The 14,282-nt window shown below is 36.2% G+C and overlaps 1 protein-coding gene across 2 annotated transcripts in view; it reads left to right on the forward strand.

The window, feature by feature from the left end:
* The window catches only part of rasa1b (RAS p21 protein activator (GTPase activating protein) 1b), a 47,955-nt gene that overhangs the window by 26,616 nt on the left and 7,057 nt on the right, over positions 1–14,282 (forward strand). For both annotated transcript variants that reach the window (XR_015501491.1, XM_087271281.1), the window contains exons 15-25: positions 805–962; positions 1,043–1,119; positions 3,391–3,563; positions 3,842–4,001; positions 5,898–6,040; positions 6,185–6,300; positions 8,496–8,582; positions 10,976–11,043; positions 11,484–11,572; positions 11,658–11,735; positions 13,308–13,442. Coding sequence is in view for 1 of the 2 variants with exons in the window: in XM_087271281.1 (XP_087127407.1) it covers positions 805–962; positions 1,043–1,119; positions 3,391–3,563; positions 3,842–4,001; positions 5,898–6,040; positions 6,185–6,300; positions 8,496–8,582; positions 10,976–11,043; positions 11,484–11,572; positions 11,658–11,735; positions 13,308–13,442 (1,284 nt within the window). In the remaining variant the exon portion in view is untranslated. The remainder of the gene's footprint in view (positions 1–804; positions 963–1,042; positions 1,120–3,390; positions 3,564–3,841; positions 4,002–5,897; positions 6,041–6,184; positions 6,301–8,495; positions 8,583–10,975; positions 11,044–11,483; positions 11,573–11,657; positions 11,736–13,307; positions 13,443–14,282) is intronic.

Here is a 14,282-nt window from a genome sequence, read left to right on the forward strand (position 1 = left end):
GCAGATGGCGCTCTAGGCTAGTTTATAAACAGCAGATGGCGCTCTAGGCTAGGTTATAAACAGCAGATGGCGCTCTAGGCTATTTTAAACAGCAGATGGCGCTCTAGGCTAGGTTATAAACAGCAGATGGCGCTCTAGGCTATTTTAAACAGCAGATGGTGCTCTAGGGTAGTTTTTAAACAGCATCTGGTGCTCTAGGCTAGTTTTAAAGCAGCACCTGGTGCTCTAGGCTAGGTTTTAAAGAGCAGATGGTGCTCCAGGCTAGGTTTTAAAGAGCAGATGGTGCTCCAGGCTAGGCTTTAAAGAGCAGATGGTGCTCCAGGCTAGGTTTTAAACAGCAGCTGGTGCTCTAGGCTAGGTTTTAAAGAGTAAATAATGATCTAGGCTAGTTTTTAAACAGCAGACAACGCTCTAGGCTAGTTTTTAAACAGCAGACAACGCTCTAGGCTAGTTTTTAAACAGCAGAGGGTGCGCTAGGCTAGTTTTTTTAAACAGCAGATGTCACTCTAGGCTAGTTTTTAAACGACAGACAGCGTTCTTGGCTAGTTTTTAACAGCAAATGGTGCTCTAGGCTAGTTTATAAACAGCAAATGGCGATCTAGGCTATTTTAACAGCAGATGGCGCTCTAGACAAGTTTTTATTTGAATACAGGAGTTTAGGCTATTTTTAAACAGCAGCTGGTGTTCTACGCTAGTTTTTAATAGAGTCTCAAACAAACTCTTGCGTCAGGTAAACTCATTTTCTTTTCATCACGTTTATTATTACTTACTGCAGAGTTACTCCACCAGTGTTTCTCTTTACAGGTCAGCAGTTTATTTCTGAACGTCGAAGAGGCTCACAAACTTCCCAGTAAACATTTCACAAACGCCTACTGCAACATTTACCTGAACAGCATTCAGGTGGCAAAAACCCACCCGCGGGAAGGCCAGAACCCCGTGTGGACGGAGGAGTTCATTTTCGAGTAAACCAATGTTCATACCGATTTGATGTGAATTTTGTGATATTGTGCATCTTTATGAACGTGTCTCTATACTCCTGCAGTGACCTGTCCAGCGAGATCAACAGGTTTGAGATCAGCCTGAGCAACAAGACCAAGAAAAGCAAAGAGAATGATATTTGTACGTTCTTTCATTTTGCTTCATTATTAAATCGTCTAGTCTGATTTTTAACAGCAGATGGAGCTCTAGGCTAGTTTTTAAACAGTAGACAGTGCTCTAGGCTAGTTTTTAACAGCAGATGGCGCTCTAGGCTAGCTTTTAAACAGTAGACGGTGCACTGGGCTAGTTTTTAACAGCAGATAGTGCTTTAGGCTAGTTTTTACCAGCAGATGGCGCTTTAGGCTAGTTTTTAAACAGTAGACGGTGCTCTAGGCTAGTTTTTAACAGCAGATGGCGCTCTAGGATAGTTTTTAACAGCAGATGGCGCTCTAGGCTAGTTTTTAAACAGTAGACAGTGCTCTAGGCTAGTTTTTAACAGCAGATGGCGCTCTAGGCTAGCTTTTAAACAGTAGACGGTGCACTGGGCTAGTTTTTAACAGCAGATAGTGCTTTAGGCTAGTTTTTACCAGCAGATGGCGCTTTAGGCTAGTTTTTAAACAGTAGACGGTGCTCTAGGCTAGTTTTTAACAGCAGATGGCGCTCTAGGATAGTTTTTAACAGCAGATGGCGCTCTAGGCTAGTTTTTAACAGCAGACGGCACTCTAGGCTAGTTTTTAAATAGTAGATGGTGCTCTAGGCTAATTTTTAACAACAGATGGCGCTCTAGGCTAGTTTTTAAACAGTAGATGGTGCTCTAGGCTAGTTTTTAACAGCAGATAACGTTCTAGGTTGATTTTTAACAGCAGATGGTGCTCTAGGCTAGTTTTTAACAGCAGATGATGCTCTAGGCTTGTTTTTAACAGCAGATGACGCTCTAGGCTTGTTTTTAAACAGTATATGAGGCTCTATGCTAGTTTTTAACAGCAGATGGCACTCTAGGCTAGTTTTTAAACAGTAGATGGTGCTCTTGGCTATTTTTTAACAACAGGTGGCGCTCTAGGCTAATTTTTAAACAGTAGATGGTGCTCTTGGCTAGTTTTTAACAGCAGATGGCACTCTTGGCTAGTTTTTAAACAGTAGATGGTGCTCTTGGCTATTTTTTAACAGCAGATGACACTCTAGGCTAGTTTTTAAACAGTAGATGGTGCTCTTGGCTAGTTTTTAACAGCAGAGGGCGTTCTAGGCTAGTTTTTAAACAGTAGACGGTGCTGTAGGTTAGTTTTTAACAGCAGATGGCACTCTAGGTTGATTTTTAACAGCAGATGGTGCTCTAGGCTAGTTTTTAACAGCAGATGGCGCTCTAGGTTGATTTTTAACAGCAGATGGTGCTCTAGGCTAGATTTTAAACAGCAGATGGAACTGTAGGCTAGTTTTTAACAGCAAATGGCGCTCTAGGTTGATTTTTAACAGCAGATTGTGCTCTAGGCTAGTTTTTCACAGCAGATGGCGCTATAGGTTTATGTTTAACAGCAGATGGCACTCTAGGCTAGTTTTTAAACAGCAGACGGTGCTCTAGGTTACTGTTTAAAAACACATGGCGCTCTAGGCTAGTTTGTAACAGCCCATTTCATTCTAGGCTAGTTTTGAAACGGCAGACAGGGATCTTGGCTAATTTTTAATCAGATGGCACTCTAGGCTAGTTTTTAAACAGGAGATGGTGCTCTTGGCTATTTTTTAACAACAGGTGGCGCTCTAGGCTAATTTTTAAACAGTAGATGGTGCTCTTGGCTAGTTTATGGTGCTCTAAACTTGTTTTGAAACAGCAGATAGCGCTCTAGGCTAGGTTTTAAACAGCAGATTGAGCTTTAAGCTTGTGTTTAACAGCAGATGGCACTATAGGCTAGTGTTAAACAGCAGCGCTTTTCTAGCGACACATTTCTGCTGGCACGTTGGGTATATAGCGAGCATTTTCAGTTCATTCATATAAAGCAGGCACATGTCCAAACTCGGTCCTGGAGAGCCGGTGTCCTGCACAGTTTAGTTCCAACCCCTACCAGACACACCTGGGGTAACTAGTCAAACTCTTACTAGGCTTTCTAGAAACATCCTTGCAGGTGTGTTGAGGCAAGCTAGAGCTAAAATCTGCAGGACACCGGCCCTCCAGGACCGAGTTTGGACACCCCTGATATAGAGGATGAACGTAAATGCCCACGCAGTGCATTATGGGATTGAAAGTGGCACAGAAAAGCATTGAGAGCAGCCAAGGGCATCAGAAAAGTTGGCTTAATGCAAATGTCAAGCGAAAAATGCCAGTGGCAACCAATCGCTGTGAAAAGTAGACAAGGCGAGATGTTGATGTGGAAATGTACCATCAGTCAAGTGTTTAGAATGACGTCTGCTCTTCTTCTTCAGTGTTTATGTGCTGCCCGCTGTGTCGTCTTCAGAGGGGTCAAATCATCGACGAGTGGTTTCCTCTGAGTTCCCACGTGCCCCTGAAGAACGTGATGCCCAGTTCACTGCGGCTGAGGGTTCGATACTCTGTCGAGAAGATCATGCCTGTCGAGGTGTACAGTGAGCTAAAAGAGGTGCAGTTTCTTTCAGGACATACATATTCGCCTATTTTACATGATTACTATAAAAAAAAAATCATTGAATGAATTAATAAGCTCCATTTAGCCATCGTTTACAGTGAATATATAACAACTAATGGGCACAACTCTAAACCACTGCTTCTTTGTTGAGTTTGGTGTTGTGTGATGGTGTGTTCTGTTTTGTGTTGGAATGTTGTGTTGTGTGTTTGTTGTGTTATATCATGTCATGTGTTGTGTAATGGTGTAGTGTGCGTGTTTGTGTGTGCTATCAGCTGGTGGTGCTGAGGGATCTGCATGTCGTCAGTGCTCTGGCTCATGTGTGTGGACAGAAGCGCACTCTTCTGGCCAGCGTTCTGCTCCGCATCTTCAGACACCAGAACCAGGAGGCGCAGCTGCTCCGAGAACTCAACGACCGCGAGATCTGTGCTGAAGGTGCATTTTCTGATCCTTTCAGTTCATCACATACACACTGTATCTCAACTAGTGGGTTGCAAAAACATTAACAAAGAGTTACGCCCCATTCACACGGGGCGTCAGCGTCAACGCTTCCCATTCACTTTGAATGGGTGACTTCAGGCGTTGCCGAACTGCATTGTGGATCCATCTGCGCCGATTCAGAGGCGTTGCTCGCTGCAGAAGTTGGGACTAGATCAACTTTTCAAGCGCCGATGGAAGCGTCAGCCTATCAGATCGCTGTATGCAAATACACCAGATAGACAGTGGCCTATTGCTGACTGAATTATATTGGCTGACGGCTTACTACATTGCTGACTGAATTATATTGGCTTTATATATAAATAAATATAGGAAATACTATGTTATTTTTTTCTTGCTTGTTAAACAGCACTTTGGAATGTTCGAAAGAGAAGGATGAGGGCTTTTAAGGGCCTACTCACACTATGCCATCTGTACCGTGCCCAGGCCCGTTTCCCGGATCGTTTGAGAAGTGCGAGTGCGCTGAATCGGGCTCAAGCACGGTTCACTTGGCCGGCCCTGGCCCGGTTGCAAGAGATGTGCCTGAGCGCGGTTCACTTGGGCTTTGGCGCGGTACGCTTGTGTGTGAGTGCAAAATGCGCCAAAGCCCGAAACTGAAAGCGGTATGATACTTTTAAGGGGTTGTTTCATATGGATTAATTAATCATTCTTACTGTTCAGTGATCGCAAACTACCGTAGTTTATTAAAGACGCAAACTCCTCACAGCATGACAGCTGCGCGCCTTCAGCAGACCTCCTCATTCCTGCAGCACGAGGGCTTTATGATTGTTTATGAGCGCCAAAAGTGGCGGATCTGTCCGGTGAAATATCTGACTGCGTGTCACCGCATCCCTAAGGACTGTTTGGCGAAATATTTGACTGCATGTTACTGCATATCAAACGACTGAAACGATATAACTAGAGAAATCTCCACTGTGCTGCTGGGTGAGAGCGTATGGCAAGCCGTTTTAGCATTTAAACCTTGTTCTGACTCCATAAATATATTTAGAGATATCTCTAATTATATTTTGACTAGTCATAATTATAATTCCACTACTCAGAATGACAATTAGAGATATCTGCAATTACAATTGTACTATTACGAAATCAGATTGGAGATATCTGCAAATATATTATGACTGACTAGTCATATTCCTCCATTGACTTCCATTGAAAAATATTTGCAGATATCTCCAAATGAATTTTGACTATTCAAAAATCTAATTTAAGATATCTACAACTGTAATTTGACTATTAGTAAATTAATTAAAGATATCTTCAAATATATTTGTAAATATCTCTAAATATGACGAATTAAAGATATCTCCAAATGTATTATGACTAGTAAGAACTCAGTTAGAAATATCTCTAATTACAATTGTGACTAGTCAAAACTCATTTAGAGATATCTGCAAATATTTTTCAATGGAAGTCAATGGAGGAATATGACTAGTCATAATATATTTGCAGATATCTCCAATCTGATTTCATACTAATACAATTGTAATTGCAGATATCTCTAATTGTCATTCTGAGTAGTGGAATTATAATTATGACTAGTCAAAATATAATTAGAGATATCTCTAAATATATTTATGGAGTCAGAACAGAGATTTAAATGCTAAAAAGGCTTGCCATAGGGAGCGCTTCTCACTGAACAGAGCAGCAGCGATGACGTAAGCGTGCCGAGGCCCGATATGGTGTGAGCGCGGGCCGTCAGGGGAGACGGGAGGGGGGACAAGCGTGCTTTGGCGCGGTTCGAGGCAACTGTACCTAGTGTGAGTACGGCCTTAGTAGTCTTCAACTGTTTATATTGAACATAGAGTGGTGTTCAGTGAGCTGTGTGTTTTCCAGATGAAGCCACGACTCTGTTTCGCGCCACGACGCTGGCCAGCACTCTGATGGAGCAGTACATGAAGGCCACGGCCACACCGTTCGTCCATCACGCGCTCAAAGACTCCATCCTGAAGATCATGGACTCCAGACAGTCCTGTGAGGTACAGCATTCACAGGTCCACACACTTCTCTTCCGCTGCTTTTTCTTTGTGAACGTTGTGCTGGAGTTTAACGACGGTCATTTTAATTATGAAGGCCATTATAAATGCTGCTTTTCTCTGTCTCATGTTTGGTGTGTAAATCAGCTGAATCCCTCAAAGCTGGAGAAGAACGAGGATGTGAATGTGAATCTGGCTCATCTGCTGAGCATCGTGTCGGAGCTGCTGGAGAAAATATTCATGGCTGCGGAAATCCTCCCTCCGTGAGTCTCTCAGCTCTATAAGATATACAAGTACTTTATGAGGATGAAGCCTTTATTTGTCACATTCACTCTTACATGCAGCCAAATTGCACCCCCCCCCCTAACCCCCCCCCATCTCCCCCCCCCCCCCCCCTCGATCATTACGCAAACATCACACATTCCAGGAAAAGACAGTTCAGACAAGAGATAGCTTTTAGAAAGAGAGGAAAGAAGATGCATTTGAGAAGAGAGAAATAAAAGAAAATAACCCCTAATTCATAACTGCACTAATTCAAGGAAAGTGTGAGATCAAGGGGGAAAAAGGCCCTAGCAACCAAGCTTATAAACACATAGACATAGCATCGCAACAGGGGATGGGAACAGGGGATGTGGATGAGTCTGATGAAGGCGGCAGCCATCTGGTCCTGCCACTTAGGCAGCGCTGGTCACAGACCTGTCTACCCACACCGGTGGGTGAAAACACATAAAGGCATGTGATGCGGGGCTAGGTAGTGGTTGTCTATCTGAAGCTTTGTACATGTGGGTGCGTAAGCCTGTAGAGTCTCAACAGATAGTACATACTGTAATGTTTTAAATCATACTGTAGTTAAGTACTCTAATATATGTGTTGTGGTAATTCTATAGTTGCTATGGTAACGCAACAGCTCTAGTAATATAAACAAGTTAGTCTGTTTTGGTGATTCTATAGTTGCTATGGTAACACAACTATAGGATTTTAAAGAAATTAATCTGTCATGATAATTTTATAGTTGCTATAGTAACACAACAACTACAGTAAACAAATGAATCTGTTGTGGTGATTTTATAGTTGCTATGGTAACAACAACTACAGTAAACAATTGAATCTGTTGTGGTGATTTTATAGTTGCTATGGTAACACAACAACTACAGTAAACAAATGAATCTGTTGTGGTGATTTTATAGTTGCTATGGTAACAACAACTACAGTAAACAATTGAATCTGTTGTGATTTTATAGTTGCTATGGTAACACAACAACTACAGTAAACAAATGAATCTGTTGTGGTGATTCTATAGTTGCTATGGTAACAACAACTAGAGTAATATAAACAAATTAATATGTTGAGATGCTATGGTAACGCAACAATTTCGGTAATAGGAACAGTTATTCTGTTGTGTTGATTCTATAGTTGCTATGGTAACAAGAACTATAGTAAAATAAACAAATTAATTTGTTGTGGCAATTTTGTAGTTGCTATGGCAACACAACAACTATAGTAATATAAACAAATTAATCTGTTGTGGTGATTCTATAATTGCTATGGCAACACAACTATAGTAATATAAACAAATTAATATGTTGTGGCGATTCTGTTGTTGCTATGGTAACACAACTACTATAGTAATATAAACAAATGAATCTGTTGTGGTGATTCTATAGTTGCTATGGCAACACAACTATAGAAATATAAACAAATTAATCTGTTGTGGTGATTCTATAATTGCTATGGCAACACAACTATAGTAATATAAACAAATTATTATGTTGTGGCGATTCTGTTGTTGCTATGGTAACACAACTACTATAGTAATATAAACAAATGAATCTGTTGTGGTGATTCTATAGTTGCTATGGCAACACAACTATAGAAATATAAACAAATTATTATATGTTGTGGTGATTCTGTTGTTGCTATGGTAACACAACTACTACAGTAATATAAACAAATGAATCTGTTGTGGTGATTCTATAGTTGCTATGGCAACACAACTATAGAAATATAAACAAATTAATATGTTGTGGTGATTCTGTTGTTGCTATGGTAACACAACTAGTAAATTAATATAAACAAATGAATCTGTTATGGTGATACTATAGTTCCTATAGTAACACACCTACTAAAGTTATGTAAACGAATTAATTTGCTGTGGTGATTATGTAGTTACTTTAGTAACTAGTAATATATAACAGTTGACCCAATACTGTATGTATAACTATAAGGGTATATTATGCTACTGAATACTAAAGTATACTACAGTATTTATGAGTTTATCAGTTGACTATATTTAATACTACAGTACACTGGAGTGTTCATTAACCGAAATTTAGATACTTCAAATATATAAAGTATGGTATGGTTAAAACACTAGATTTTACTATAATTTACTTTTTTTTCTTAATGGAAAATGTGGCAGAATGGGGTTTTATGCGTGTTGGTGGCTTTTTTTTTGCAGGACTCTCCGGTTCATTTACGGGTGTTTACAAAAAGCTGTGGAGCAAAAATGGCCCAGAAACACCACCATGAGGACTAGAGTTGTAAGGTATGGTTCTATTGCAGGACATTTTGAATTTATTTGTATTTAGTTTCATTTAAAAATTAAATAATAAATTAAAATAAATAATAATGTAATGTACAGTTGTACAGTTATTAGCCCTCCCATAAAATGTAATTTATTTTTTCCAATATTTTTCTTTAAATTATGTTGTTTTTTTTTGTTTGCCTAAAATAAAAAATAATAATGATTAAATGTTTTTTTTTTTTTTTTAGCCAATAGGTCAATATTATTAGCCCCCTCAAGAAATATCATTTTTCAATTGGCAACATAACTAACTAATGTTGTCCAGTGACTTGCCTAATTACACTAACTTGCCTAATTAACCTAGTTAAGTCTTTAAATGTCACTTTAAGCCGAATACTAGTATATTGCAAAATAATGAAATATTATGTGCTGTCATCATGACAAAGGCAAGGCAAGTTTATTTATATAGCACACAGTGGCAATAAAAAAGTGCTTTGCATAAACAGGAAAAAGAGACACGTATAAATAAAATAAAATTAAATAAAACAAAAACAGATGAAAACAGCATAAAGACAGTTTTTCCATGTTCCCAAACACCGTTGTATCATATTTTCTCACTTTACTCTGGGACTTCCCCATTCTGGTGATCACTATTGAACGTCTCGAACAGATTTTATTTTTCACCTAAGATCGAAAAGTTGAGCTTTACAGCTCTAATTCTGTGCCTCCCAATTTCAACTTTCTTCTGGAACAAAGACAAAATGATTTAATTATTAGAAAAGATTGATTAAATCTATTGTTTAAAAATGTGTATATTTTCTCTGATAAACAGCACTTGGGAAATATTTGTGAATGATTACGATTTTACGGGAGAGCTAATCTGTATTTCAATAATACATTTAATTATTTGAAGAAATATATCCAAATTCTATATTACAAAAATCTATACATTTTAGAAAATTAGGATTAATACCACACCTGAAAGCTGAATAAATGTTGATGGTTTAAGACAATATTCGGCTGATGTTGAACTACAGAAAATCTGGAATCTGAGAGTTAAAAAAATCTAAATAATGAGAAAATCTATTTTAGAATTTAACTAGATTATTAAAGATTGAGAACAAACTTTGAGGCTGGCTTGTGAAAGCCTGTTGGTAATAGTTTATTTAGTTTAAACAGTTTTAAAAAGTATGAAATGAAAGATAGATAGATAGATAGATAGATAGATAGATAGATAGATAGATAGATAGATAGATAGATAGATAGATAGATAGATAGATAGATAGATAGATAGATAGATAGATAGATAGATAGATAGATAGATAGATAGATAGATAGATAGATAGATAGATAGATAGATAGATAGATAGATAGATAGATGTGCTAGCATGAGTCAAACAAGCCAACGCCCACTTCTCTACGATGTTCTGATGCTGAGATACAGCTGTTGTTATATAGTTGCTAGGTAAGTCTGTTTTGTTGCTATGGAGTTGATTGCCAGCTTAGACTGATGATGGATCAAAGCTTCTTGCTAGTATGAACAGTTAAATACAACCCCCATATCTCTATATCACTGCAGCATGACGATATCAATCTGAACCTCTATAATGGCAGTCTATGGGACCGTTGCTAGGGTCCAGTATCTGGTTGTTAGGGTGTGGCAAGAAAGTTAAAAGCTCATCAGTTATTGGTAGTTTGGTAGTCTGAGTTAAATGAGCCCAGTGAGAAGTCTGTGCGACAGTCTGATGTAGAGTTATGAGCTCACAAAGTTTGACCCAATGTAAAGTCAATGACAGTTTTTTTGCAGTGAAAGTGTATGGGACAGTTTCTAGGGTCCCAAAAGTGGTTGCTAGGGCGTGGCCAGAAAGTTAAAAGCTCATCAGTTATTGGCAGTTAGTTAGTCTGAGTTAAATGAGCCCAGTTAGAAGTCTGTGTGACAGTCAGAGTTATGAGGTCACGAAGTTTGGTCCAATGTTAAGTCAACAGGAATTTTTCCGACGGTCCCGGGACATTTTTCGGAAAACCGAAAGTCGAATCAGTCGGAAAATATATAGCTACCCGAGTCAGACCAGTTTGGAGGTCTGGTGTGAGTTTGGTGGTCATAGCTCGAAAGCTCTAGAAGGAGATAGAGTTTAATTTTTGGTCTCAGAAGAAAAATAGGATAACAGTAGTCTGGCTTGCTACAATTCCTAGCAAAGCATATTACTAATAAAAAATAGGTTTTTATATATTTATGGTAATGAATTCTGAAAATGTCTTCATGAAGCATAATCTTTACGTAATCTAATACATTTTGGCTTAAAAGAAAAATATGCAATTTTGGCAATATATTGTTGTATATTGCTATAAATGCACCATGCATTGTGCCCTAATGTCGCATTATTTAAACTAATCTATTGTTTTATGTTTTCCAGTGGATTTGTCTTTCTCAGATTGATCTGTCCTGCAATTGTCAACCCAAGAATATTTAACATCATTGCTGGTGAGCTGCTTCAGACTGTATTTATTTATTTATTTTTTACAGTCTTTAAATGGACAGTTCACCCAAAAATTTCAATTCTGCAATAAACAGTACTGTGCAAAAGTCCTAAGCGCTATACCAGCTTTGTTGGCCTTAGAATTTTGCACAATATTTAATATTCTTCATTATACCATCACCAAAACAACAGATTTGATGTTGGCCTAAAACTTTTGCACAGTACTGTATATCAAACCAAAATCCAAAATATAGCAATGTCAATTTTTTCCAATAGCGTGCGGTGGACTAATCGGAAGAGCTTAGAGGCGGAACAACCATAACAAGCTTCTGCTTACAGGCTCTCAGTGGCTGTTTCCGAACACCCTCTTGCTTATGCAGTGTTTTTTTCCCAAAAACCATTGCCTGTCACATTTATATAAGCAATTTCTTATGTGTGTGTGTAGATCCTCCGTCTCCTGTCGCTTCACGGACTCTCACTTTAGTGGCCAAAGCGGTGCAGAATCTGGCCAACCTTGTGGAGTTTGGTGCCAAAGTAAGAACAAACACTTTCTGAAGTGCGTTTCAGTAGATGTTACAGATTTCGTCAGAATCTGCATGATTTGATTCTCTCTTCTCAGGAGCCGTACATGGAGGGAGTGAATCCATTCATCAAGAGCAACAAACACAGAATGATCCTGTTTCTGGACGAGCTCGGGGTTCGTCATCCATTACAGAGATGCTTTGATTTGTTACAGATGTTTGTGGTAGACACAATTAGCATATTATTATTAATATTAGCATCATTCATTTATAATATTATTATTAATTAATAATTAGATACAAAACAATTAGTTATTCAACAAAAGCATAATTATTGTGCCATGAACATTTAAAAGTACGGTAAAATGATAGCGAAATAGAGAATACTATGGTGAAAATATACAGAAATACAGAATACTGTGGTAAATTTTTTCAGAAATATAGATTATTATGGTAAAATGATACAGAAATATAGAATAGTATGGTAAAATGATAGTGAAATATAGAATATAATGGTGAAATGATAGTGAAATACAGAATAGTGTGGTAAAATGATAGTGAAATACAAAACAGTGTGGTAAAATGATACAGAAATATAGAATAGTATAGTAAAATGAAAGTGAAATAGAGAATAGTATGGTGAAATGATAGTAAAATACAGAATACTATGGTGAAAATATACAGAAATACAGAATAATGTGCTAAATTGTTTCAGAAATATAGATTATTATGGTAAACTGATACAGAAATATATAATAGTATGGTAAAATGATAGTAAAATACAGAACAGTGTGGTAAAATGATACAGAAATAAAGAATAATGTGGTAAAATGATACAGAAGTAAAGAATAATGTGGTAAAATGATACAGAAATACAGAATAGTGTGGTAAAATGATACAAGAAATAAAGAATAATGTGGTAAAATGATACAGAAATACAGAATAGTGTGGTAAAATGATACAGAAATAAAGAATAATGTGGTAAAATGATACAGAAATACAGAATAGTGTGGTAAAATGATACAGAAATACAGAACAGTGTGGTAAAATGATACAGAAATACAGAACAGTGTGGTAAAATGATACAGAAATACAGAATAGTGTGGTAAAATGATACAAGAAATAAAGAATAATGTGGTAAAATGATACAGAAATACAGAACAGTGTGGTAAAATGATACAGAAATACAGAACAGTGTGGTAAAATGATACAGAAATACAGAATAGTGTGGTAAAATGATACAGAAATAAAGAATAGTGTGGTAAAATGATACAGAAATACAGAATATTATGGTGAAATGATAAAGAAATACAGAATAATGTGGTAAAATGACCGTATAATACAGAACAGTGTGGTAAAATGATACAGAAATACAGATTAATGTGGTAAAATAATAGTAAAATACAGAATAGTGTGGTGAAATGATACAGAAATAATACTGATGATCTTTAAATTAGGCGCCAGATCCCAATAATCCACATCTATTCATAGCATTCAGTCTTTTCTTCAAGTCTGTTGAGAAATCTTGCTGTAATATTGATGTTGTGAGTTTAATGTGTGTGTAAGAGGATAAGGAAATACAGAATATTAGGGTAAAATGCAGAAATAACACAAATGATCCTCCAGAGGGCGCCAGATCCCTTTAATCGACACCCATCTATTACCTAATACCCAGTCTATTCTTTATTTCTGTGCTGAAAGCGTGCAGTAATATTGATGTTGTGTGTTAAATGTGTGTGTGTGTTCAGAAGGTGTCTGAGCTGCCGGAGCCCACAGAGCACTTTAACACAGATGTGGCTCGAGATCTGGCTGCTCTGCATCAGCTCTGCGTCACACATCTGGATGAGCTGCGGACGCTGAGCAACGACAGAGGAGCACAGCAGGTACAGCATTAATAAGTGAAAATAAAGGGGAAAATCTGAAATGTCATTGCTATTTAAAACAATAAGTAAATAAATAAAAGTATATAAGTATATAAAAAAAGTATATATAAGTATATAAAAATAAAAAAGTAAATAAAAGTAAGTATATATATATATATATATATATATATATATATATATATATATATATATATATATATATATATATATATATATATATAAATGAAAAAATGGGTAAATAAATAAAAGTATATAAAAATAAAAAAGTAAACAAATAAAAGTAAGTATATATAAATAAAAAAATAAATAAAAGTAAGTATATATATAAAAGAAAAATAAGTGAATAAATAAAAGTAAGTACATATAAATAAAAAACTTAATAAATAAATAAAAATAAGTATTTCAAAATAAAACAATAAATAAAAGTAAGTATATATAAAAGAAAAAATAAGTGAATAAATAAAAGTATATAAAAATAAAAAAGTAAATAAATAAGAGTATATATAAAGAAAAAATAAGTAAATAAATAAAAAGAAGTACATAAAAATAAATAAATAAAAGTAAGTATATATAAATAAAAATAAGTAAATAAATAAAAATAAGTATATACAAATAAAAAAGTAAATAAATAAAAGTAAGTATATATAAATGGAAAAATAAGTAAATAAAAAAGTATATAAAAATAAAAAGTAAATAAATAAAAGTATATATAAATAAAAAATAAGTAAATAAATAAAAATAAGTATATAAAAATAAAATAATAAATAAAAGTAAGTATATATATAAAAGAAAACATAAGTGAATAAATAAAAGTATATAAAAATAAAAAAGTAAATAAAT

This window comes from Danio rerio, chromosome 10, assembly GCF_052040795.2.
Source record: "Danio rerio strain M-AB ecotype USA chromosome 10, GRCz13ab, whole genome shotgun sequence".
In the NCBI taxonomy this organism is placed as follows: Eukaryota; Metazoa; Chordata; class Actinopteri; order Cypriniformes; family Danionidae; genus Danio; species Danio rerio.